Source organism: Pholis gunnellus (assembly GCF_910591455.1).
Source record: "Pholis gunnellus genome assembly, chromosome: 16".
Taxonomy (NCBI): domain Eukaryota; kingdom Metazoa; phylum Chordata; class Actinopteri; order Perciformes; family Pholidae; genus Pholis; species Pholis gunnellus.
Genome location: NC_136543.1, coordinates 107,356 through 134,939, shown reverse-complemented (window position 1 = coordinate 134,939; position 27,584 = coordinate 107,356). Strand labels below are relative to the sequence as shown.

Sequence of the window (27,584 nt, the reverse complement as noted above, 5' to 3'; positions counted from 1 at the left end):
TGTGTAGGTGGTGCCATTTTAAAATGATACATCACAAGACAAGTAATATAATACATGAGTACAAGACATCAAACAAGACATATTGTTGTAAGTATTCGTTCAAATATTGCATCTTCTCCAGTGTGAAAAATGATCAGTGGATTTGAGTTCCACAGTTCCTACTTGAGCTTGGAATCAGCCACAGAGTTTCAGCTTGTGTTCAAACCTTACTGCACATTCAAAACATTTCCCACAAATCTCTGTTCTTGGAGAAGTATTATTTTGAAAAAATAAGTCATATTACAAAAATAAAGTTATAATGTAATAAGATGAAGTCCTGTTATTTAAAGCAAAATTCTACCTGTCCAATAGTCAGCTGATATGGTAGAATCCCCTCCAGCCATCTGACGGACACAGAATCCTGTTTGACTCTCAGAGACAAAGTTTAGAGAAGCAACTGCACGCTGCTTTTCATGGGAGGCCGTAAAAAAACATAATAAAAAAAAAAAAACAGAAGACACATGTGACCAAAAATAACTCTCACCACTGTGTGGTTTATTGTCCACACACATGATAATTTGACCACCTCCGATAAAGTGCAGCTCACAGCTGCTTCCCTCAGCTTTTCAGAAGGAGGCATCCTGGACTAGAAGGACAGTCCCAAACAGAACAAAGGTGTTTATAAGAGAGGGGGACAGAGAGAAAAGGAAAGACCCCACACTTTAGTCCAAACTTTTTACAAGTCAAAATAACGACAGGCTATAGAAGCTTATTGGCTTAAAATACAGGATTGTCCCATACTGAAAAATCAAATGCACTGTCCCTTACTGAATCAAATCGAGACAGAATTTGTCCTGTATTTTGGTGCACAGAACAGGTGGATGGTGTCTTCCTCACTGAGCCTTCATGCACATCTAGTTGACGGAGCTTTGGCACTTCTTACAACCTGATGAAGCTACAGCCTCACACGATAGCAATACAAAGGAGGCAGGACTTGTAGTAGAGAACAAGATCTGGTAACAGTTTGTGTACATTGACTACATACTGATGGACAACAGTGGCTCTATTATATTTTGTTGCTAGGTTTTTTACTGTTCCTTGTGTTCTTTACCATTAGTATTATCGCAGAACATCTTAAACTATTTTTTATTCTCTTTGAACACAATGTGCATTTTCTATGCACATTGTGTTATCACAATGTTTCCCAAAATCAGCAACCACCAAAATACATTGTACACTTCTCAACAAGCTACATTAATGGCACGTATCCTCAGTGACAATGAGCTGAGAGCAGTCCACTGAAGGTCTTTCATGAAGAAATGTGGGTCAGATGAGGCAGTGCTCACTGCCACCCTAAGCGCTTCTGGGACAGTAGACGTCTGTTTCACTTGAACATTTCCCTTCAGTGATGCTCCCCTCCTGCTGAACATCCTGGAATCTTCTGCCTCTCTCTGATCAGCTCTATGAACTGCTGCTGAGTCTTCGACGCAGCAGAGAGGCAGGCTTGCTTTCTGTGTCCTCTACGTCGCTTTCACATTGTCTCTGGAGGAAAGGATCAGTACAGATTAATTTACGTCCAACACCTCACGATTTTGAGTCTCATATACATCTGCACTTCTGAAACTGGAAATATGGATTTGAATGAGACCATCTAAACTACTCATACATGTTGTTGTTGTTGTTGTTGTTGTTGTGTGTGTGTGTGTGTGTGTGTGTGTGTGTGTGTGTGTGTGTGTGTGTGTGTGTGTGTGTGTGTGTGTGTGTGTGTGTGTGTGTGTGTGTGTGTGTGTGTGTGTGTGTGTGTGTGTGTGTGTGTGTGTGTATATATATACATGCCTTGAATAACTCACTCATACATACACATAACTCCTGCCATGCAAAAAATATATATGTATATATTCAAGAAATAACGCCAAATATCCATTCTAGTAATTCCCCTACATTCATTCTGCAGCGGAGCACCGCGCTGAGTCCAAGAACGATGAAGGTGTCTGTGGATCATTCACATGTCTGTATAACACTAGAACAGTTAGGTGTTTTCTAAACTGCTAAAGCTAGTTGAACAAGTGAAGTGAAGATAACGTTGTCGGTAGCGGATACAAACAGGCTGGCTAACATGCTGACGGACTGTTTTTATCTGAGCTAGACCAGAGGATATTCAGATAGAACAGATCCTTGTTGTTCACTGGGAAGTTTGCTAGAAGTGATGTAATGTAGCCCCAATGTGTTTATGTGGAGGGAGCACTGTGCCGGACTCCCTTTGAAATATAACCTCTTAAATGCTACATTGCTTGTCAGCAACCGATCATACGGTAACTTGTGGTTTCTGAATAATTTGACATGCAGTTAACACATACAAAATGCACTTTGAACACACGTACTGCTCACCCTAAAATGTATTTGTTATGTATCTGGGCCAAATCAACTGATGACCTATATTATTGATTTATCCAAAACCTGGCACACCAGCTCTACTTCGGATGAAGTCAACTCTATTGCAGGGTACAATGTTTATTAACTTTCTTGTGAATGCTGTGTTCTCTAAATCAATAAGCAATAGGAGTTCCTTGCCCTATATATTAAGGTTTTTTATTACTGGGGTGCTACAGACCGCTGTCAGCGGTTGCACGTCCAACACTGTCACATCTACTTTCACAACGAGATCATTTTGGCAGGTGGTCTAAATTGGGATTGGCTATATCGAACACTCTAAAAGATCTACGTAGCTCACTTACTTTTCCCCAAATTATCGGGTGTCCCACTTATCCTATTCTTAAATCCTCTTTAATTATTTGCAAAAGCACATGAGGGTCATTTGTTAAAGACAAACGACGCTAGTGATCACTGTGCAATTGCTGCAAATAGAAATGTGAAAATTTCGCAAGTCCAAGCCTCGACAAGGACTGGGAAAGAACTGCTCTCATGGATGATGTTGATGATGCTTGAAAACAGTGTTATTACTGGTTCTCCTTTATTGTGGAGAACCGTGCTGTCAGAAGCTTTAGAGTGAAGGGACGAGAGAATGCTTTTCCCTGACCTGGCTAAGTTACTCCATGAGAGAAATCTTCCCTGGGCGAAGGCTAAGAAAACGGGGGCAATTGGGCAACCGCTTCACTTCTTTTACCATTTTTTCAGTGCTGCTCTTTTTTAATCCATCTTTAAGTTGGCTGCCTTATTGTGAAGATCACTAATGGCTTGTCTGAGCATGCTGTTAGCTAGTTTGAAAATGAGCTTTCTGAAAGGACACACTGTGTCACATTTGAAGGCACCTTTACTACATGTTGCATCAGGGGTCCCCCCAAGGTTCTGTTTGGGTCCACTTTTCTTTACTCTCTACACTGTAATGAATTGCTGTAAACCGACAGTAGATTACAACAGTATTTCATAATAACTAACATAATTAACATTAACATTAAATATTCATCCTTCACATGTAAATTAACAGTTAATGTCGTCATTTATCCATGGCAGCAGATAACTGTAATTTATCAGCAATACAGTATTTTCTGTGAAATGGTAAAAATACACTTTGCTAAGTTCAGTGAATCACTATCCATCAACATCGTACTGTTGATTGTAAGCTTATGTTTCTGCTATGATGATGAACTGCTCATAGCCCACCAGTCATTGGGACCAGTGTTTTTCAACCTTTTCTGAGCCGCGGTACATTTTTTACATTAAAAAGATCCCGCGGCACACCAACAAAAAAATAAGTTACAAAATGACACACTGTAGCAGAATACAGCATATACAGGACTGTCTCAGAAAATTTGAATATTGTGATAAAGTTCTTTATTTTGTGTAATGCAATTAAAAAAACAAAAATGTCATGCATTCTGGATTCATTACAAATCAACTGAAATATTGCAAGCCTTTTATTCTTTTAATATTGCTGATTATGGCTTACAGCTTAAGAAAACTCAAATCTCCTATCTCTAAATATTAGAATATCATGAAAAAGTATACTAGTAGGGTATTCAACTAATCACTTGAATCGTCTAATTAACTCGAAACACCTGCAAGGGTTTCCTGAGCCTTGAAAAACACTCAGCTTGGTTCAGTAAACTAAATCACACGTATGGGGATTATCACAATATTCTAATTTTCTGAGACAGTCCTGTATACTGACAATTTAATGACAAGTCTCTCAATGTGTTGATCCTTACTCAGTGTGAAACCTGGGAAGAAAGGCTCATACGAAACTCTTCCTCAACAGCTCTCAGTCTCTCTCGGTTTTTAGTTTTCTTGTCCAGGGCCCAGTTCAGAGTCTGCATTTTCCCTTTGTCAAATATTTCTCCATCGCTGTTCGTCTTGTCATCACAACCTCTCCCGCGCGTCATTTAATACTGTTTTAAATCAACAAGGTAATTATTACGCTACCTACTGCCACCCACCGGTATGGAAGAGGATTATTACTTAGCCAGACACTATATTGCAGCTCAGACGCTCAACAATGGCAAAGTATTTGCAGCAACTAAATAATATTTTTTTGCACCGATTAAGTGAAATTGGACATTTTCCAACGACACACCTGAGGATCTCTCACGGCACAGTGGTGTGCCGCGGCACAGCGGTTGAAAATCACTGCAGTAGACTGTATCTGTCCTTATCAAAGAAAGCATTCATTAATCAGTAAAGCCCTGTTTATTGCAGCGATTCTAAAGACAAAGACTGAAATACACTTGGTGATATATGCATGGCATAAAAAATATTACTGAAAACTCTCTACTGAGTTATTACTGAACTGTCTGTTCTGTAAATGTTATCTTGTATTTCTGAAACTGATGAGGATAATTCCATCAGCTGACCATGAGTGTTGGTGGCCTGTTCCTCTCCTCTGCGTTCGGGGGGGAAGGAATATGATGATGAAGTGGTGAGCACACTTTGATGGCACAAATAAAACTGCTGGTTTGAATAGTTATGATAAAAGGGATCTAGTAACGTGTGATATGAAGTGAAAATAAATTAAATGTGTGAGAGGCTGACATTTCATTTCTCCTGTCTCCCTAGTTATAAATGAGACCCCTGGTTAATTATTATGGGGAGTCTTGAGATTCACGTGGCATCACCGAGCAAGATGGCCACCTAATTGGATATGTCCCAATAAACCCACATAATTACCCCAAATTCCCTAATTAATACAAGGTGACTGTGCTGCATGTTCTTGGGAAGTGATGGTTAAACACTGTCGTAGCTGAGACAGCTGGTGATCTATATATTATCTACAGCTCATTAGTCTGATGGAGAAGCTCCAGAACGGTAATCCATCAGAATGTGTGAGGAAGATCATTTTCGAAGCTCTGGAGGTTGAATTGGCCGGAGTGCAGATGCAACGATTGCACCAAGCCCATGTACCAAGCCCCAGGAAGGCCGGCCACACAGACCAATTATTATACGGTTTCTACATTTTCTGGAGCAGGAGCGATTGTTGGCTGTTGCTAGGGAGAATACAGAAACAAGAAGAGGCGGGAAGCCGGCTACACCAGCTGGATGTGTGTTTCACTCTTGCGTATGAAGCTGAGCTGCACAGATTGTCTTTGAGCCTTGGGCCATAGCTTTCCAGCATTCTGATAGCCTGCTAGTTTATTTGATCCTGATGCTGTTTTTTGACCCAGTCTGTTTAATATGGATATAGCCTCTCTGTCTAGCCACTTTGGTACCTTTGTTGCCTGTCTAGATTTTGAATCCTTGTATTTTTTCAGCTAAGACATTTAAATGAATCCCTTTTTCTCCTGAGTTGTGCATTTGGGTTCTATAGTGCGTTTTGTGGACTGTGAGTTGACTGCAATGTGTGTGTTGCCACTAAACTTATGCCTCATCAGCAAGTTGAAGTTCTATATGTGTTGTGCTTGGCTGTGTTGGTCTGCTGCTGTTGTCAGATTAGTTCATTTTTGAGACAAATCACTCCAAAGCAGCAAGAAACTTTGTCTTTGAAGAAGAAATAAGAACAAAAACACAGTTTGTGTTCGGGTCTCAAATGTAGCAGTGCAGTGTAGGAGCGAGAGATGTACTGAGTTGCATGATGGTAGTTGTGTGTGTTTGTTATCAGTTTGTGACAGAGTGGCTGAGCTTGCTGCCCTTATTGTCTGTTGAGCGCTATCTTGGCCCTGGCCCTCAGCTTTGGAACAGCCTTCCCTTCAGTGTGCAATCGGCTGACTCTGCAGCATTTACATGCCTCCTTAAAACTCACTTTTAGAAGATAGCCTACAGCAGGGATGGCCAAACGTTTTGGATCGTGGACCACAATATTAGGAGTCAAACAAAAGTGAATGTGTAGCTTTCAACCAGTTACACTGCAAGTGTTTCTTGACCAGAAAACCCCATGTGCCAAAGAAGATTCATTTTCTATCAAACTACACTGACCACTCAACACTTTCACATGACAGTCTATAGTGCCCACATACTACTAAAAAGTAATTCTATATGTGCTGCCCTTAAATTTACTTTAAATTAATTCAATACTTCACAACTCCAATACATTGCATGGCCACTTAAAATATGATGTTATGTGTAAATCTGTAAATAGGTTAAAACAGGCAGAAATTGCTAAATATTGGTTCATATGGCCAATTTGAGATTACAATGTCAATGTAATCTGAAGAGTTTAAGACAGAAATAACTTCAATGAATTGAGTTGACATGAAGTGTTTAAATGAGTATGTGCAATGTTTATACAGTAACATTTATTACAAATATGCTTTAGCCATATTCCAATTTATTTTAAAAAATAAATCGCACGCCATTTAAAAATGGGCAGCAGGCCACAGTTTGGCCCCCCAGGTCTACACATAATGTTTCCTCTACATTTTATTCCATCACTTCATATTTCCTCTTTATATTAATATTTCATGGTTTATTTGATTTTCTTTATTTTGTTAATAATAAATCTGGAAAGTACTGAAAGTAAAAAACAGTGCTATTAATTATAATATCTAATATTATTTTACCTTAAAATAATTAATTATTTTCTCAGTACCTTGTAACGTAAAGTAGTTTTTTTGGTCTCTACAATAAACAACCAGAGCAATCTCTTGTAATAATAGAAAAATAAATACGTATCAATATGTGATTTAGTTCATTGAAATAAAGTGGTCTCACCTGCAGAGGATCTGGATCTGAACTGCCCTTCCGCAGCAGTTTCAACCGGGCCAGCCGGTTACACATCCACACCATGTTATAGGACATCTAGGGGGTAAAGAGACAATGTCTTACAGTGTTCAGTAAAGCTTGCCAGCCAACCAGAATACATGAACGTTAGTACTATGTCCGAGGATCATTCTTCGATGGGGCAGAACTTTATTCTCATTTATTTCGGTCATTAAAACAGGTAGCTGTGTGGAACCCCTAATTAGCACACAGGACGACCAGCCTCCATGTCAACAGTGACTCTTTCAGAACAGCTCACCAGTCAGAAAAGCACACAAGGGCAGTTAACGGCTATATCCCGTTGTTGTGTCAGAGGATGTAACAATGCATGACGGTATCCATCCTATTTCTGTTGGTGTGAGCAGCAGGAAACAAGTGAAAATATCAATTGACTGAAACGGTGGAGGGTGCTTCTGTCTGTGCAATCTGCCACTTCATCTATTCATTTTTGACATTTATTTAGTTCCTTGTTGTAGACTCCTTCAGGCTTTGGCTGTACAGTAATAGCTCTGAGCATGTTTGATTAGCCTTTTTTACAGAATTGATTTAGAAATAATTGCAGGTAACGGGTCAGTTCCGATGCTGAGCATTGTGGGTGCACTTCAGGTTTGTAAAACTGGAAATGTGCAGGACTCTGGACAGAAGATGAAACGTGTCTTGCCATTCTGCAAATTACATTTGTCGCTGAATAAAAGATGAAAATAAGAAGGACATCAAGTTTTTCGCCAGTGGACCACTACAGTGTGTCTAGAATTATCAATAAAAACATGCAGTGGATATTTGGGGTGAGGCAGCTATTTGTAATAAGATTTGGGTAATTGACCTTAGAACATATTACACTCATTTCTGATCATGTGCTTCTCTGATTTTAACACAGATGTTTTTATTGACCTTCAATATTTGTTTTTCTGAGCCTTCTACTAATAATGGCAACATAATTACATCGCAGTGCTGTTTACAGGTGAAAACACTGCTGGGCTCTCTTAAGTAAAAGCTTATTGGGGGCGGCTGTGTCTCAGGGTGTAGAGCGGGTCAGTTTGATCCCAGACTCCTCCTGTCCGCATGTTAAAGTGTCCTTGAGCTGAACTCGTTGTTTCCCGGGCGATTTACAGCAGCCCACTGCTCCTAAAGCTGAGGTTAAATACAGAGGCCATATATGAAGTATATATGTGACCATTGAACTATTAATATAAATGTTATATTGAGAACACTAATACAGCTGTTAAGTGCAACACAAGAAACTTAATGGAACAACATTATTTTGGACTAAATGAAGCACCATCCACTACTCATCCGGCTCAAGTGTGTCGATCCCCCGAATTATGTGGCGGTATGAAATAATGACTGTCACTGCTCACAAGGCTAAATAACTCAAATGGTACCGCTGACCACGAAACGCACCACCCCTAGTTTGAGTCTTATAGTATGTTGATCCTCATCTCCCTTTGATACAAATATACTGTACTTACATGTTGGTTTAACATACATATCCACACTCACCTTCCATTTTCTTCTGGCGTTGAACTTCTTAAAGTTCTTCATATTGATTGAGGATCGATTCCTATTGGCCACCTGTTTGCGTGTGACGGGCTGAAACAGACGAACATTTGCAGTCATTCTAAGTAACACGCAGTAACATTTCGCAGCAAACAATCGAAGGAGGTTAGAAGACTTGTAGTAACCTTAATCCATGGATGAAGCAGACACTCCTCAGCTGTCATTCTTTCACTGAAATACACATCAATACAGAAGTCATGACAACGGATCACAAGAGCAGGAAGAACTGACAAGTAGAAATCTTGTTGTTGTCTCATGTCTTGGAAGCCTAGGCCCCATTTGGTGCAGGACACCTAAATAAACCAATGACGCAGTCAATCAATCTACATGTTTCAATATATACTGTAAACAACAGCAGTACATCATGCATCCTATTCCTGTCACAGACCCAGTGAACACTTATTTCAACAACCTTGCTTTTGCTCTAACAGCGGACTAACCATGACAAAGAGTCTAGCTAGACGACATACCTGGGGATTTTGACCAGAAGTTTCTGGATGAAGTCTTTGGCCATGGAGCTGGTCATGCTGAAATACTGTACAGGGAAAGCGTAGTTCATGACACTGATGTTCCTCAGAGTCTCCTCATCAGTCTCACCTTGGAATGGCGACAAACCGCTCAATCTGAGGACAGAGTGAGACATCTCAGGCCATCACTACAGATCAAGGTTTTTGTGCTTCCAGCTGAAAAAAGGCTATAATAGACACGATGATTATAAGATCTATAAACCATAAAAAGGTGGTTGAATTCACATCATTTCAAATGTGCAGACAGCAGATGGTTTTGATCATTAAATGTGTGCATCAACATACAGTACGCAATGTCTGCAAGCATTCACATGCCAACCAACACCGAAACACAACTTACAGTATGTAGGTAATAACTGCGATGCTCCTGGAGGAGAAAAAAGCACAAGACGCAGGCAGTCATGTGGTGTACTTTCAACTTTTCCAAGACAAATACTGTCTGCGTGGACATCCCCTCAGTCACTCAATGTGTCACTGTGTTGACACAGCGAGAGGGGCTCAGAACAGGCCCTGACATGTCACTATCAGAGGAATTTATACAGAGACAAAGTAGTGAAGAGACAAGCTTTGGATACCAAATGTTTGTGTGTGCAGTCATGGATATGAACAGTTTCTGTTGGAGATCTAACAATACTCACCACATATCTGCTGCTGTGCTCAGAGGTTCACTGTTGATTACCTCAGGGGCTGAAAGAGAGGGACAGACAGACAGACATATGAAAGAAGTCCTGCATCGGTGCAAGTACACAGAAAACAATATTTTGAGCCCTGGACTTGCCTCATACCTGCCGGTCTTAGTGCATGTTCGTGAATGATTTAATGATTTAATATGCAATAGAAAAATTCTCACAGATTGATTTCTAAAAAAAAACAAAGACACAAATGAAGGACTACTCATGCTCACCAATGTACTGTGGGGTGCCACTTGTGCTTTTGTACTCCTCCCCTTGATGAAAATGGTGGGCCAGGCCAAAGTCGATGAGTTTGATGTTGGGTTGAGCAGCCACTTTGTCTGACAGCATGATGTTCTCTGGCTGAATAGAGACACAAATGTCGTTACGGTGGAATGTCCAATTTGAGTTCACATCTGTTTCCAACCATCCAGAGCAAGCAGAGAAGCGACAGTTTACTGGTACCTTGAGGTCAAAGTGGCCGATGTTCTTGCTGTGCATAAAGCCCAGTCCCTCCAGGATCTGTTTCATGAACTCAATGGCCTCACTCTCCAGCAGGTTCTCCTTCTCAGCAATGAAGTCAAACAACTCCCCTCCACTAACACTGAAATGTCAAACAGACATGTGTTAAGTGTTTCTTTTATTTTGTCCCCTCCCCTCAATCCCCCCTTTCACAGCATCTAGAGAACTACTATGGCATTCAGGTATTGTAGGGCTCTTTCTAAGCTAACACAACAACGATTCTTAGTTTGAGGTCATCATACACTAATGAAAACATAGTTATGAGTATTATATTCCATTTCTGCCGATAAAGCCCAGTAAAAAAGCTACACACTGTTCCTTTAAGATTGGAAGCAAAGGGTTTACTGGCACAACATTTTCGTTATGAGGGACACTTTTCCAAATGTCTGCTGTGACAGAGGTCTGATTCTCACACCTACCTACTGACGCTGCCATGACACATGACACTTCATGCAGATGCACACTAGATGGGTGCGAGAGAACATACTACAATAACAGGACTATATCAAACACACACACAACTCACAGCTCCAGAACGAGCACCACCTCGGCTCGGCTCTCAAAAACGTCTTTGAGAGTCACAATGTTTGAATGTTGTACAGCCTGGAGGATCTCCACCTCCTTCTCCACAGAGCTCCTGTCCAGGCCCAGGCGGCTGCACGTGTTCTTCCGAATCTTCAGGAATTTGCCTGCCCAACAAGTCCCAGTAGCCCGCTCCCGAACCTGTCGAACCTGACCAAAGTGCCCACTGTAGGGGCAAGAACATAGAGAAATTCACAGACAGTAAACACTGAGCTTGATATACAGCAACATTGTGTTGTTTTGACAATCTAATTACAAAGCAAATAATCTGTCTGTTTGTCTGTCTGTCTGTCTTTCACATATATCAATATGGTGGGTGTATTGCTTGGGACCCCATGGGGTGCTTTGCCGCCTGTGCCCCCACTGTGTGTGTCCCACTGGCTAGTTAATTGCTCTGGTTACCCCCGGTCAAAACTGTTCTGCTCTGATTTCGTTGTTTGCACTGTTTGTGCTGTAAGCTCCGTTAGCTCCTCGCCGCTGGCCCTGTTGAGAGCCATACAGAGGAAATCCCGACTGAATCATAGATATGCTTAAAGCTTAATCAATAGTATTAATAGTAAAACTATTATTAGGCCGGAGTCTTGCATTCTAATATTTACTTCACGTACAGCACGAAGTACTTACATTTTGTCTTTTCAGGGTGGAGCATTCAATTGTAATCTGATGCTGGATAGTTTCATGAATAATAATGCATCATATTTGAAGATAATTTGTATAGCATTTTGTGAGTCAATTTGAATCTGCAACGTAACCAGAAATATTTCTCTGTCAGGTAAATATATTATTACAATGTTTTCCTCTGAAGTACAAGTTCACAGTAAGAAGTAAACAGTTGAGTTTTATGTGCTATGGTGAATTATTTCAGGGTACAATGAATTAGAATAGTAACATGATTTAATACTTTTATATATAAACATAATAATGTTAAAGGGCCATTTTATTTTGGGGCCCCATGCCCAGGTTGTCTACCTTACCTCACAGTAAAGTCAGCCCCTGGTTATTTTCCCTGGACCGGAGTGTATTTGACTGGTGTTTCTGGCCGTGAGCAGCTGTGACTTGGGTGTGTGATACAATTAAGTCATGTCAGGTGTGTTGCTGAGAAACAGAGGAAGCACAGTGTGGACTGTGATTATTTTTACTTGAGGCAAAACTGCAGAATCTCTGACAGACATAACACCTCTTGCAAAAGCTCCCCTATTATTTAGTCTATATATTGATCTCCCTCAACAGTGTCATGATGTAGAACAGCAAATGTATGCGGATGACACAGTTGTATATACACATGCAAAAACAGCTGACTTAGCAGCTGCCAAGCTAACAATTGCGTTGAAAGGATCACACACTGGCTCGATCAATCATGTCTGACTCTAAATGTAAATAAGACAAAAGGGATGTTTGTTTCTAAAACCATCAGACAACCTCCTGATGCTGACATTCTCATCAACGGAGAAAGGCTTGAAATAGTCACTGATTTTAAATATCTTGGTGTGATACTAGATCAAAATTTGACATTTAAGAAACATGTAAAAAGAAAATGGTTAAAACCATAAAATACAACCTAGCAAATTTTACACACATCAGAAACTGTCTCTCTCTAAATGCAGCCGTGACGTTTCTGCAGTCATGATGCTTTCCCACATGTCCTACTGCATTACATGCTGGGGGCAGGCTGGTGAAACAGCCATCAGACCTCTCGACTCATTATATAAGCAAACAATACACATTCTGGACAAAAGGCCGTTGCACTTTCACCATTGTAGAGTATTGGTGAAGCACAATCTACTGAGCTTTGATCATTTTAGATTGTTCTCAAATTTGTGCCTGGTATATAGATTTTTAAATGGTTTGGCCCCTCCTCCACTCCGTGACTTTGTATACACTCGCTCAGTAACTTCCACTAGATCAGCAAGAATATCCTCTACACGAGATTGTAAAATACCATTTCGCCGCACTACTTTTGGACAATCAGCCTTCTCTGTTAAAGCAGCACATCAGTGGAACCTGCTGAAGGTGTGAGGAGCTGCAGCTCTATCAGCACTTTTAAATCCTTAAAAAGTCTTTTAAAAGCTGCACAACACTGCACGCACTGACCTCAATTCTTGTGGTCTTTGACTTGATTTTAATGACAAACATTAATTTTTTATGTGCTATTTGTGTGTAGCATTGTATTGGGTGTCTTGTATGTTCTTTATGGTATATCGTGTATTATGTCTTTTCCTTTTATTGAGTTATTGTCTTGTCCTTGTTTGACCTGCCAAGGGACTGCAGATGCAAATTAGCTTAAGCTACAATCTGGTCCAGTGCATCGAATGGTGACATTGATGTTTAAACTGTACATGGTCCCTTTTAAATACATTTTAAAAAACAGCCCTGCATTCCAAACGCCATCGTCTGGAAGGACTCCGGGGGACGGGCAGGGGCACAGCCAGATGGCAGGAGTTGCTCTAGACACGGGATCTAAGGGGAGCCGGACTGGAGAGACTGGGGCTCAGACCGGGGCTCAGGGAAGCTGGACTGGGGAGACTGGGGCTCAGACCGGGGCTCAGGGAAGCCGGACTGGGGAGACTGGGGCTCAGACCGGGGCTCAGGGAAGCTGGACTGGGGAGACTGGGGCTCAGGGAAGCCGGACTGGGGAGATTGGGAGTCAGACCGGGGCTCAGGGGAGCAGGACTCAGACTCTCGGAGACGGGGGGAACAGGACTCAGACTCTCTGAGACGGGGCTCCGGGGAACAGGACTCAGATGGTGGTGCAGCGGGGTCAGGAACTGGTGATCGCTGGGATTCGGCAGCGGCAGGTGGGAACCGGGGGGCTGGAGTCGGCCGGACCGCCGACAGGACACAGGACTCAGGCTTTAACTGTGGCTCGGAAGCTAAAACCGGGGGTAGCTGTGACCTGGTAGTGGCAGCTGAAACCGGGGGTAGCTGTGGCTCGTAAGCGGCAGCTGGAACCGGACAATTTTCATTTTCTTTGAAAAGTTTGCCAAACATGCTTATTGTTACTCTTTATATCTGATTAATTCCATCAAACATCAGTTAAAGGTGCTTATATATTCTCACCATAACTGAAGGGGCTTTTCATAAATTAAATTATCCATCTGGAAGAGCACGAGTCACAGAATTTAATTCTTTGAAAGGAATTGGAAAATCGTCTACAGAAATTAATTGTTCAAAGGACATCTTAATACCTAATTCATCAAAAAGCTTGAGAATATGATTTACATCGCTGTGGAACCATTTAGGAAAGAACAGGCATTTGTTTGTGATATGTATGTTGCAGTTGTGAGTGAGGTGAGATATTGTGGACAAAACATAGCTTTCAAGCCAGATGGGCTTGCTGATGTAATTTTGATCATTTAACAGGTAATTTGTTCGGTAAAAAATTGCATGTCAAAAGAAAATGCAGACATAAAATTCTCATCAAACATGTGATTTGATGACCTTCACCAACCAATTGCCAGATTGTTCCTGAAACCTGTTTTTGTATTTAGTTAGTAGTTTTGTTAAGGTTTTGTTTTTGATCATTTATGACGCATGTTAATTCCACTGGATGCCTGTCCTGCCTTGTTTTGAACTGAGCCTCAGTAAAACTTTGATTTTTGCAACTTTATTCTCTGGTCCGTTATCTTTGCACTTGAGTCGTACTCTGATCTTCACAATCCCGAATCTTCTGGAGGTATTGGAAATAATCACAACAGAGGTATTCAAAGTTATTAGCAAAGTCAAACCACTTTAAGGATCTCTAAAAGAAATGTGCGCTTGATTGTGTCAAAGGACTCTTAAAAGACCAAAAACAAAATAACAGCCTAAAGGTGTGTTCACACCAAACGCGATGAACTCGATGAATGCGGCGAAATTACATACAAAGTCTATGCACAGACGCGATGAACGCAAATTTGCGATGGTGCGTTTGGCGTCAAACGCCGAATCGCCTCAAACGCAGAAGTTGAAATATTTGAACTTCTGCGAAAAAATTGGGTGACGCTCCAGCGCGATAGCCTATCAGCGTTGAGTTGCTCCCCCTGTCATCAGTAAAGTCCTGCCGTTGTTGAATCAGGAAATAAATACTGTAGCCGTCTGTGTTCACCCAGAGCTCTATGATCCCTCATATCAGTAGAGACCGGACCAAACTACTGTATGTGTATAAATGTGTGTGTAAACCATATAGTGCAAACAATGAATAGACGCTGCCGTATTTACGTCTAGATGACGTTATTGTGAGTGTTGATGGAGCTGCTACAATGTTAGCATAGCCTAGCACCGATCGATCCAAGCTCCATTGAGAAAACAAGTACAAATCGGCATCATTACGTAGTTATTTCGGAGTCCCTTTTTGTCAGTTTATTGCCGTTAAATCACAGCCAAATCAGTTTATTTTGTGTTCATACAGCTGTAGTAAACAGCCGACGTGTGACACAGTGAGCTCGATGAAATCCACGGAGCTCCTCCGGACTATGTTATGAACACAGACATGACGGCGTTTAGTTTCCCGTGATATCTGGGACTTCCACAACACGTACTAGGCAGAAATAGAGGTGATTTTTTCCACGGTTGATGGTGGACAGTTGAACGGCTTTCAGGCCGATAAGCCACGCCCCCTCTCCGGTGCGTCCAGCGAGATTCACGCAAAATAACACAAATAGTCCCCGGCGAGACCGGCAGCGCGATTGATGCGATTGATGCGATGAACGCGATTCGCGCCGCGTTCGGTGTGAACGCACCTTTACCCTTAACTGGATCTGCATAATCCATCAGATCTAGTGTTATGTTACACTCAATATGTTGGTTTTTCACAAATCCTGTTTGAGTTTCAGCAATAATAGGATCTAGCCCTTTCCTTTATCAGTTATACATCAAGGCCAAAATCTTCCAATCTCTTGTTAAAAGAGTAATAGAATGCCAAGTTACGACTGATAAAGGGTCTTTATCAGGTTTGGGGATGACATACTGTATATAGTGTGAATGTGTCACAGTGGCTGGGACAAGGCTGTCCCATTTCGAATGCAGCCTTCTTTTCCCAGATTTTGATTTTGATTCAAACCTTGTGTCCACAAGCTTCATATTATGAACATAAATGGACCAAAGTGAACACACCTGAAATATCACTTTCAAAGTCCAGTGCAAACGATGGGGTTGACAACACGGCTAACTTCAACTTGGGTATTTTGCAACTTAAGCTGCTTTTGTTTACTACATGTTATTATCTTTTAGGGAAAAGGGAGCATACGGCTCAGTTGATCAAACTGAGGGGGGGCTAATGATGGCCTCTTCAAAAATTCTGCCAGCATAGCCTGGAAGTAAACCATTAGTCAATTTGTAATATCGCCATTTGATCTTTGCTCTTGTACTTAAGGTTACAGTTATATTAGGCCTCTTCGTGTAGTAGATGGGGGCAACACTCTTTTTCTTTGTGTTTTTTAATGCTGTCACAGGAATGCAAGCTGTGACTGTCACCTTTTTCTTTTTTAAACCCAAAATAGGGCATCCAAGTAAATGATTTCTGCTGTTTCAGCTTTTCTAATCTTCTAGGTTTGCATCCTTGTGTTAAAATTATCGATAGTTGTTTCCCTGTTCATCATTATCTCAATGTGATTAAAACGCTTTTGGAGAAAATGGGCTTGCAGGGGAAAAGAAGTAACAGACAACGTGCCATCTGACACTCCACCACGTAACAGACAACGTGCCGTCTGACACTCCACCACGTAACAGACAACGTGCCGTCTGACACTCCACCACGTAACAGACAACATGCTGTCTGACACTCCCACCTTGGATGATTGTACTCTGGGTTGCCTCACTCTGGTGAGGGACGTGTGTTCTGGGAGACGTGCTACGCTAAACTAGCTTAACAGGAAAACCAACAGCAGCACAAACACTACAAACTATCCCGCAGCGTTTAGGTAGCTACTTCCTACTGATACAAACAGGGCTAAAAGGTACATTTATAGTTGCAGATATGAGACCTACTCTGGAGTGGAAAACCAGGCTGTACGAACATGCTTAATGCTATTGAGCCCCGTGACACTATTCCTTCACAAGCCCATTTAAGCCCCCTTGAGAGTCTCACCAGCAAGGATTTGGATTTCTGCTTTTTTGCTGTATTGAAAACGTGCTAAAACGTACCGAACCGTGGCACCACTGTATCGTATTGAACCGAACCGAGAATTTTGTGAACCGTTACACCCCTAATGACAACATATGATTTATAATCTTAAAAAATTATAAATTTGGAAAATTAATTCTTGAAAATGAATGAATGATATGCCATACCTGCAAATTCATAAGAGGTGAAAAAGGTGACGAGCCCGAAACCCTTTTATTTTAAATATGAGCTTTAAAATTCTGGTGTACTCTGAGAATAAAATTAAGTGGTAAGACAATATTTACTTTAAGCAGAAAACTAATTTATTATTCAGTTATTAATCAGTATTTCAGCTCTATTATTATGAACCTTTATTTAGACAAAATCCATTGAGACTGAGGTCTCATTTTTAAAAGTTTTAGTCATATAAAAACAAAGATAGCGACAGTAGCGAGGTACCATCGCCTGTACAAAATAAAGTGATTCGTTTTCATTGAACCCTGTTACTATACGTCTTCATATTAACTTCTAATGTTACAGTACAGCTGTTAGAATTGTGGCCAATCTTCTATTTGCAATTAATATGCATTCAATCCAGTTCAATTATTTAAATGAAAATGATAATCTACTCTGGCTAAAGTAGTGTCAGATATTATGTGTTACAATATGTTTACTTGTGGAAGGTTTAAACTAAAAAGAGAGTTACTGAATCTATTGTGCACTGTGAGAGAAACCAGAGACCTTATGACACCACCATATAAGGTAATACATTCTGCAACAGGAACTAAACACAGTCTTCGGAGCGAAGGGGATGTTGCTGAAAAGTGTCTGACTGAAGACCAACAGGTCACAGAATAGGAGAAGCAGATCAGGTTACAGCCAATCCATGGGCTGAGAACTGTGGTGACGAAAGTGAAATATGAGACTTTTCAGAGGCTTTTCTGAGACAAAAGGACTTTGAATCTGCGGAGAAGACCAGATCTGACGTGAACTGCATTACAGCTGGACTGCGGAATGCCAGGCTGTTGTGTAGAACATGTCACAACTCTATTCCATGGGATATATTTTTGTAATTCATAGTGTGATTCAGTTTGTAACTGCATTTGCTTTTGTTAGATATTAAATACCTTTTGATTTTAACTTGAACCAGCTGATTCGGCCTTGTTTGGCTGACGGACGAAGGAGCAGAGGAGGGGGGGGCTTTTTCTTTGATGAGAAATTCTACAACAGTAGCTTATCAAGAGTAAAATAATAGCTGTAATCTATACACACCTCTGCATTAGCAACCCACTGAAATGAAGGCACAGGCCCCTTAACACTCTCTCTCATTACTTCAGGGCACTTGGGAGCAACTGCACGTGGGACTGTTGGGACTGTTAGTACACTGGCTGTGGTCATCACAGTGAACAGTGTCTGCAGTGTGATGAGAGGGCACGTGAGCCCTTGTTGCTGTACTTTATCTCCTTGGAGCAGAGGCTGCATTTAGCATACCCTGTCTTATCAATGAATTTAAAACACTGTGACAGCAGGAAGCTGTACTCGCGTCAGTTTAGACCTCCACCTTTATCCAGGCCCAGCTCCACCTTTATCCAGACCCACCTCCACCTTTATCCAGGCCCACCTCCACCTTTATCCAGGCCCAGCTCCACCTTTATCCAGACCCAGACTCATCTCATCAGTATCTGCGCCTCATGTTTCGTGGTCATGAAAGTTATCACCACGAAATCGCGTCTTTCTACTTTGAGTTAAAAAAACACAACCTGCAACCAGATCCGCCGGTGTTCTGGTTTAACGTTAACGAGTGACCGCGTGAACTGAACCGAAACACGGGGGGTTGCATGTTTCATCACGTTACGTTTTTTCCTCCTAAATCGCGATAATGATGAACGTTAACAGTCCACAGAGTTCCGCATGCAGTGGACGTTAACTTAAACCAGCAAGTCTGAACGGTAACGGAACATAACGGAACTTAAACTGTAACAGAGGGAAAGACGCTGTAGACATCTTAACGCTGATTGGCCAAGACTCGACACATCAAAGATGTTTTATTGTGAAGATCACGACATCACCTTTCCTCCTCGTCTCACTCTAATCGGAGAAACGCTGGCTGGCTCAGCCTGAAATATACCATGTGCCGGTGGAGCCTCGGTGAAGCATGAATGATTTCTAGCTCTTTATCATATAAGTACCCTCTTCTATGCTCTTTCTTGTCTTTCTTAAATACAGGATATTAAGAGAATTAAACGTAAAATCTATTTTTTTTCTTTAAAGAGAAATTAGGGTTTACCTGTAAACTAATTGAACACCAAAAAACCTTGAGATGTGCTGAAGGAATACCACCGAGAATGAGCTGGTAATCAACAAATCTTTGAAATGACATAGCACAGTCACAAAGAGCAGCTCTATACGCATAACTATTGTGGATTCAAAATCAAAGTAGTATATGGGGGCTAATCTAGGCAGAAGCTATGAAATAAGAGGATCAAGTGTTTCTAAACGAAATATGTTAAAAGGGGTTAATTAGGTTTTCACCTCTCCAATGGCTAAGACACTGGCTATTCAAATACAAAAGAAAACATTGCCTACGTCAGTATAGACAAACAAACTACAAACTAAGGCTGCATTCACCTTTACTAGGATTCGCTTTTCAAACAAAAACAACCTACTTCCACGCGGTACTGTTTCCAAAATGATTTCCGTCCATACAAACACAGTTGAAAACGAATATCACATGACTTCACGGATCGACAACGGCCCCAAACACCACAGTTATTAACTGTTAAAATAACCATGTGATGTCCAATTAAAATTTGAAAAAGCAACACTGATATGCACCGAGACACATCGAGAATCATTGTGCATTCGTTTAGTTGACAGGTGAATCATGATTGAATCGCACCGTGAGGCCGGTGAAGATTCGCAACTTCAGACAAAACTTAAAATTACTTCAGGAAAAACTGGATGCCACGGGTTTGGTTAACAATCCAACAGAATGTGTTCTTTACCTACTTCTATGTCAGTCTAAAATGTTTTAAGACATGGAATATGGAACTGTGTTGGCTTCATAGAGCTGTTAAAGTGATGAGTTTCTCCTTTTTTGGGCAATTTTCTTTTTAAGTTACAGAGTTAAGCTATTTGGTTTCTTTGAGATATAGGCACACTTAAATTAAATCTGAAAATCAGCACTTTACCTTCATAGACAATGTTTCATTTCCAATCCAATGAGCTGGCATACAGAAGAAACACGACATCTGTAAAAGTCCAAATACCTAATGCTGCATTGAGGTAAACAAGTTGATGTATCCATACCTTCCCAGAACTTCCCCGATCTCATAGAAGTCTTCGACATTTTCAGGCTTGAAGACTGCCATGTTGCTTTGCTTCACTCCTGTGTTAGTCCAACTTCAAGTGGTTCATGGTCCTCCAAACATACACCAAACTTGGACCTGATGAGTAACAGTAACATGCCAGTGAGTGCAAATTAACACACACTATGTGGTCTTCTCCAAACAAATCTACATTTAACAACAAAAACAAACAAAGACTTTGTTTCTTTAAAATCCTAAATGATTTCACAATTTCTTTTTCTAATAATGGGTATCCAAGTCCTTTTCTTTCTTTTTTTTTAAAAACGTGTTTGAAAGGACTTTAGTTTAAATGTACTGGTTTATCACAAAACATAAAAAACAAAGTTGCATGAAGATACAGTTGATAAAGTGCAACTCTATTGGCTGTGTAAACTTTGATCATCGATCATTGATTATACTGCATGAATGTTTTGCATGACTTGTCCTCTGATCATGTCTGGACGTAATGACTGTACGCTAAGAGATTGGACCTTGCTCGTATTGGGATCCAATCAGACCAAATGTCGAGGTGGCCTGGCTCTCATTGACTTTGGATCTATGAGAGGAGTGGCCAGCATGTGGACACAATCCAAACAATTTATCAAACTTCAGGAGAGCAAAGAGAAGCGAGGAGGAAACCCAGGCTGGATCCCAGCTGAGACCTGCTGTCTGAGTTCTGATAAGAATGTATAGGAAAATTAATTGTGTCTATCTACCGTCTTACAGCAGCGCCTTTAATAATGACATATATGCTATAAAGCAGGTTGCATTGAAGTGTGGACACATGTTGGGACTTCACCGTGTCGGGGAAACAGAGAGAGAGGCCTACATGTAAAAGAAAAGCCTGAACTGGTTTAAACCGTACCAAACCCCCAACGGCATTAAAATCTCACCTGAGTATGAGATTTGGTTTAAACCACAACACTGATGCTTCATTGCACGAGCCCCACGGGGCCTCAGGGAGTCCCAGTAACACGGCCATGACATCACCAAGGCTATAAACATCAGCACACACCTTTAGACTGGGCCATTCCACTGCGACTCACGTTGCTAAAGGAGGTAAAAACTTTGGTACCCGAAAAAAAAAAAAAAACTAGGCGACAGTCTCAGACGAGTTTTTGTGTTCACACACTTGGAGCCCCAAGCTCTCCTGATTCACTTGCAGAAAGAAGATTCGACGCAGTTCCCGTAGTCTTCACAGCAACGGAAGGATCGTAGTAAATGGACTGTACTTGTATCGCCTTTCTAGTCTTCCGACCACTCAAAGCGCTTTAATACAACTTGTCATCATTCATCCATTCACACAGATGGCAGAGGCTACCATGCAAAGTGCAACCTGCACATCAGGACTCTAACTAACATTAATACTGGAGGTACAGCAATTTGGGCTTCAGTGTTTGTTTGTTGCCTTTAGGTTTAGTATGCTTATAGTTGTATAATGGATGTTTGTTGATTTATATTATTGATATCTGATCAATAATATAAAATATTGTATTGTTAAAGATAAATGAACTGTTATATTTAAAGGAGAAGTTTCTGTGATTATTTTGTGCATATGTGTTGTGATAATAGCTTGTTGTTATAGTCAGTGCTCAAATTCATCCCGCCACAGGTCACTCTGAGTCATTTGAATTAGTCTTATAATTGTATTAATAATACCAATCATTACTTCTTTAATACTTGCTAATAACCAAATCCGCTCCTTCCAGATACCAACACACACAAATGTGGACACAGCTATGCTCAAATGGTGCATTGTATCACATAAATTGCATTGAAAAGACAAGTGTAACCATGGCCATTCTTTACCAAGACTATATAAGATATCAGTTTCACAAAAGCCGTTCTGTGGAATAGGAAGTTCCCTGGATGACATCATCAGCTTCTACAGAAGCCCAGATCACATGTGGGTGTAGTGCTTCCTAATTTAAGCTTCTCCTTTTGGGCTGTGGACCTGAGGGTTTAACATTGGCTGCAATACCACAAGACAATAAATCAACACCTTACTTTAGTAAAGATGGAGACCCTTTCCTCCAACTCTGTCATATCACTAGCTCTTTATCTCCTATTGTATACTTTTACATTCTTTGAAAATTGTCCCCAAAAAAGTTATATTCTAGTTATCGCCTAGTATATGCTAATAGAAGTTTTGACCTTGTACCTTTTCCCCAATTCCCCTCACTCTCTGATGACACGTGACTTGGTTCTTATATCACACCACTCACACACATCAGCTTTGTGAAACTAACTTCCCTCAGTTCTTCTGACTTCCCTTTATGATACAGTATTAAAGAACCCAGCGTCAAGCACTGCATTATAACCGACTAACGTTCTTTGGCCGATTCCAATTTTTGTTTTTTTTAAAGTTTGATTTTCTTGCTAAGGACTTGACACAAAGGTTCAAAAAACTATTTCAACCATCCCGAAGTCAGTGTAAACAAGGGGTGTCACAATACTGATTTTAATGGAAAATCGATCAAAATGAGCTTTCAATATCCTCCTACTTCCCTGACGTCTCTGGTGTGGCATTATTTTTGCCTTCTCCATGAGTTATGTAAACAACAAATGCATCATTGACAGAAAAGCTACCGTTTAGTTTAGGCGTTAGGCTGCAGAAGATTTAGAAATTCAGGGGCAACTCATAAACTCTGAATAATTTAAGCTAGTGTAGTGAAGTACCCTCCTGCCATCTAGTGGATCGTCTTTGTTCATGTTGTGAAACAGTTTGTTCCTGATTAACTGGTGAAATAAGTTATTGTTATTATTTATTTAATAACATTTATATTTAAACATAGAATGTGGTATGTTCAAAAAATATATTATGCTTGATACCATGCAGCTTTTCTTTTTATAAAAAGAATTTGAAAATGTAAATGAGAGTCATGGCAAAAAAACAACAATCTGTTGATTTGAATGAATGAAGACTCCATCATTTAACAATGGAATACCCGTCAGTGCTGCAAAAGAATGTTTAAATCCAAAACTAAATCGTGACCGGAAGCCAAATCAAATTGTGACACCCCTGTAAACTGGCAAAGACTCTAAATGTTATCCCTTAACTTTAATTGTCATCTATGGTGGTTCTTTGCATAAACATCACGGTTTTATGTTTTTCACTAGTATTAACTGAATGTTTCTAATAGGCCTAAAACTAATGAACTCAAATATTTATTCTAATCATCAACTATATCCTTATACTTTGTTATTTGTCATCTGGAGTGGTTATTTGCATAAAAACACACAATTCAAATGATTCTGACTCAGGACTCACATCACTTGTAAATGAAAAAGGACTCAAGTCACAAGCAAGTTACAAAGGTCTCAAGTCACAAGCAAGTTACTAAGGACTCAAGTCACAAGCAAGTTACTAAGGTCTCAAGTCACAAGCAAGTTACTAAGGACTCAAGTCACGAGCAAGTTACTAAGGTCTCAAGTCACAAGCAAGTTACTAAGGACTCAAGTCACGAGCAAGTTACAAAGGACTCAAGTCACAAGCAAGTTACTAAGGACTCAAGTCACAAGCAAGTTACTAAGGTCTCAAGTAAGTTACTAAGGTCTCAAGTCACAAGCAAGTTACTAAGGACTCAAGTCACAAGCAAGTTACTAAGGTCTCACGTCACTAACAAGTTACTCAAGTCACAAGCAAGTTACTAAGGTCTCACGTCACTAACAAGTTACTCAAGTCACAAGCAAGTTACTAAGGTCTCAAGTCACAAGCAAGTTACTAAGGACTCAAGTCACAAGCAAGTTACAAAGGACTCAAGTCACAAGCAAGTTACTAAGGTCTCAAGTCACAAGCAAGTTACAAAGTACTCAAGTCACAAGCAAGTTACAAAGGACTCAAGTCACAAGCAAGTTACAAAGGACTCAAGTCACAAGCAAGTTACTAAGGTCTCAAGTCACAAGCAAGTTACAAAGTACTCAAGTCACAAGCAAGTTACAAAGGACTCAAGTCACAAGCAAGTTACTAAGGTCTCAAGTAAGTTACTAAGGTCTCAAGTCACAAGCAAGTTACTAAGGACTCAAGTCACAAGCAAGTTACTAAGGTCTCACGTCACTAACAAGTTACTCAAGTCACAAGCAAGTTACTAAGGTCTCACGTCACTAACAAGTTACTCAAGTCACAAGCAAGTTACTAAGGTCTCAAGTCACAAGCAAGTTACTAAGGACTCAAGTCACAAGCAAGTTACAAAGGACTCAAGTCACAAGCAAGTTACTAAGGTCTCAAGTCACAAGCAAGTTACAAAGTACTCAAGTCACAAGCAAGTTACAAAGGACTCAAGTCACAAGCAAGTTACAAAGGACTCAAGTCACAAGCAAGTTACTAAGGTCTCAAGTCACAAGCAAGTTACAAAGTACTCAAGTCACAAGCAAGTTACAAAGGACTCAAGTCACAAGCAAGTTACTAAGGACTCAAGTCACAAGCAAGTTACTAAGGTCTCAAGTCACAAGCAAGTTACAAAGGACTGAAGTCACAAGCAAGTTACAAAGGACTCAAGTCACAAGCAAGTTACTAAGGACTCAAGTCACAAGCAAGTTACTAAGGACTCAAGTCACAAGCAAGTTACTAAGGACTTAAGTCACAAGCAAGTTACTAAGGACTCAAGTCACAAGCAAGTTACTAAGGTCTCAAGTCACAAGCAAGTTACTAAGGTCTCAAGTCACAAGCAAGTTACTAAGGACTCAAGTCACAAGCAAGTTACTAAGGTCTCAAGTCACAAGCAAGTTACTAAGGTCTCAAGTCACAAGCAAGTTACTAAGGACTCAAGTCACAAGCAAGTTACTAAGGTCTCAAGTCACAAGCAAGTTACTAAGGTCTCACGTCACTAACAAGTTACTCAAGTCACAAGCAAGTTACTAAGGTCTCAAGTCACAAGCAAGTTACAAAGGACTCAAGTCACAAGCAAGTTACTAAGGTCTCAAGTCACAAGCAAGTTACTAAGGACTCAAGTCACAAGCAAGTTACTAAGGACTCAAGTCACAAGCAAGTTACTAAGGTCTCAAGTCACAAGCAAGTTACAAAGGACTCAAGTCACAAGCAAGTTATTAAGGACTCAAGTCACAAGCAAGTTACTAAGGACTCCTAACTAGCTAGTGTCAAACGAGTCACATGACTAGCAAGTTACAAATGACTCATGACACTAGCAAGTGTGGGGGGGGGGGGGGGGTTATGCGATCACTATGAGGGCACTCAGGTGATGAGTCGAGCTGTGGCAGTGTGAATGACTACGCGCTGTTATCGAGTTGGCAGAGGGGGAATGTAATGTGGCAAATAATAAGGCCGGAGTCCCACGGCAAAAAGTACCATGTCCGGGCAACAAATACGTTCCTTGATCGTAATGTCAGCAGGATTGCACTGCTGTTTTTTAACTAGAACAGCAAGTCCCCGCCTTTACGCTTACCGCTCTCGCTACGATCACTGTCAGCCCAAATAGTCTGAAAGCCATCAATGGAAACGTTGGGATCGGGTCTATCCTGATGCAACCACGTTTCAGTAAAGCACATTATACCACACTCCCAGAATTCCTAGCTAGTGCTGTTAGTTCATCCATAACGAGCAGGACCAACTGAAACAGAATGCATGTACAGTAAAATGTATATGACGACATGTGTGTGGGTGTCGGGGCATTGTGATTGAACTAACTAACTTTCACTGAGCATGTTGCATCTATCACTTGGCAGTGTTGCTTATTTAACATCAGAAAGATGAGGTCTTATCTGATTGAATGCGCCACTTAACTCCTTGTAAAGGCACTGGTTCCCTGTGGCTGAAGTCTAGAAAAGCGCTATACAAGTACAAGTCCATTTACATATTTCTCTTGTAAAGAACAAGGGAAATGCTACAGAATTATGATATCAAACATACTGAATAAAGACCTGAAAACCCCACAAGGGACCGACAATGTGATGCAATTCTGCAGGTGATGCTGTTTGTCATAAGGCAGAAGACGTTGATGTATTTCTAGAAATGTAGAAAGATGCAAGTTGAATCTGATTTAACTATAACGCACTTTGCATCTTTGATTTTAAAAGTGCTGTATAAACAAAGTGTATTATTTGTATTATTATTATTATCATCAGGATAATAGACTGAGATGTATTATTGTTAAAGCAACAATCAGCCCTGAATTCATCATTTTATAGTCTACTAGTCTAAAAACATATGGAACAAAGAATTGTTTGCTGTAAAAGAACATCGTTTAGGTTTAGTGGAACATTTCTTGCTGATGTCTGTTGTAGCAGTGAGTAGTCCAAGAGGGTTCAGGGTTCTGAGTAAGACCAGCTGAGACTAGGAGCCATGATAGTAGGAAGATGCTGCTGAGATACATTGTCCAGTTAATCTGCCTGAATGCCAGTAAAGTCATGAGTCTTATTATTATTATATTTAACATAGCACATCTTTTCACAAGGCACAGACGTGGACTCGTCATCTTACCACTAGAAGAGCTGTGCCTGCTGGATCTACTCCTGTACAATGATTACAAGTCTGTGATCAGTTGAGATTTAGACAAGGTTAGTCAGATAATTCCCAGTATGCCTTTGCATTCAGAAGTGTCCACATCAGTTGACATGAGAATGGCTAATCAGGGTAGACCGGGTCCTGTGTGGTGGTTTTATTTTGTATTGCAAACATAGGTTGAAAAGAGAGGGATGAATGAAGGAAAGAGAATAAGAGTGGTCACTACCAAGATAAAAATATGGTTTATGGATTTATGTGTTTTTGTTAACTTACTTCTCATACAATACTCGTTTTATACAACATATCTCTGTGAAATGGGCCTTAGCTTTCCTAATAAAATGTGCATTAGACTTCATTATCTGGTCTGCACCGGCCAGTCGCCTACATTAGTGATCTCTACCTGTGGAACTAGTTTATGTAATCCTGCAGTTTTTACTGAGTGCAATCGCCACTTTATAATCTCACAAGTGCGACAGTTCAAATTGAAAGCTGCTGCGTGGATCTCAGACTGTGTACGTACTGAAACATGCACCGGGAACACAGTTTTCTCTCTGCCATCGACATAGAGATGGAAGTAGTCTTTGCAACAGAACGTAGACTACGTACCCAGTGTGACTGCTCGTATCCCATCAATCAGACCATGCAGGCTCTGCTCCCGAGAGAAGTCGATGTCCTCGATGTCCGTGCGGCGCTGTGCTCTCGGCCCTGCGGCGC

General features: G+C 40.7%; 1 protein-coding gene across 2 annotated transcripts; it reads right to left on the bottom strand.

Annotated features, from left to right (window-relative positions):
- Positions 1–27,584, bottom strand: LOC306708260 (death-associated protein kinase 2). 2 transcript variants are annotated; one of them, XM_079176054.1, is made up of 12 exons: positions 27,477–27,584; positions 20,373–20,509; positions 10,929–11,150; positions 10,346–10,484; positions 10,114–10,243; positions 9,848–9,896; positions 9,550–9,576; positions 9,153–9,305; positions 8,808–8,853; positions 8,626–8,715; positions 7,078–7,164; positions 1–1,521 (listed from the first exon to the last, which is right to left on the bottom strand). In XM_079176054.1, exons 2-12 carry the CDS (start codon positions 20,432–20,434, stop codon positions 1,441–1,443), a joined length of 1,086 nt encoding a protein of 361 aa, XP_079032180.1. In that variant the 5' UTR covers positions 20,435–20,509; positions 27,477–27,584; the 3' UTR covers positions 1–1,440. The 2 variants fall into 2 exon arrangements, with proteins under 2 accessions (XP_079032180.1, XP_079032179.1); XM_079176053.1 differs by having other exon boundaries at positions 10,114–10,484.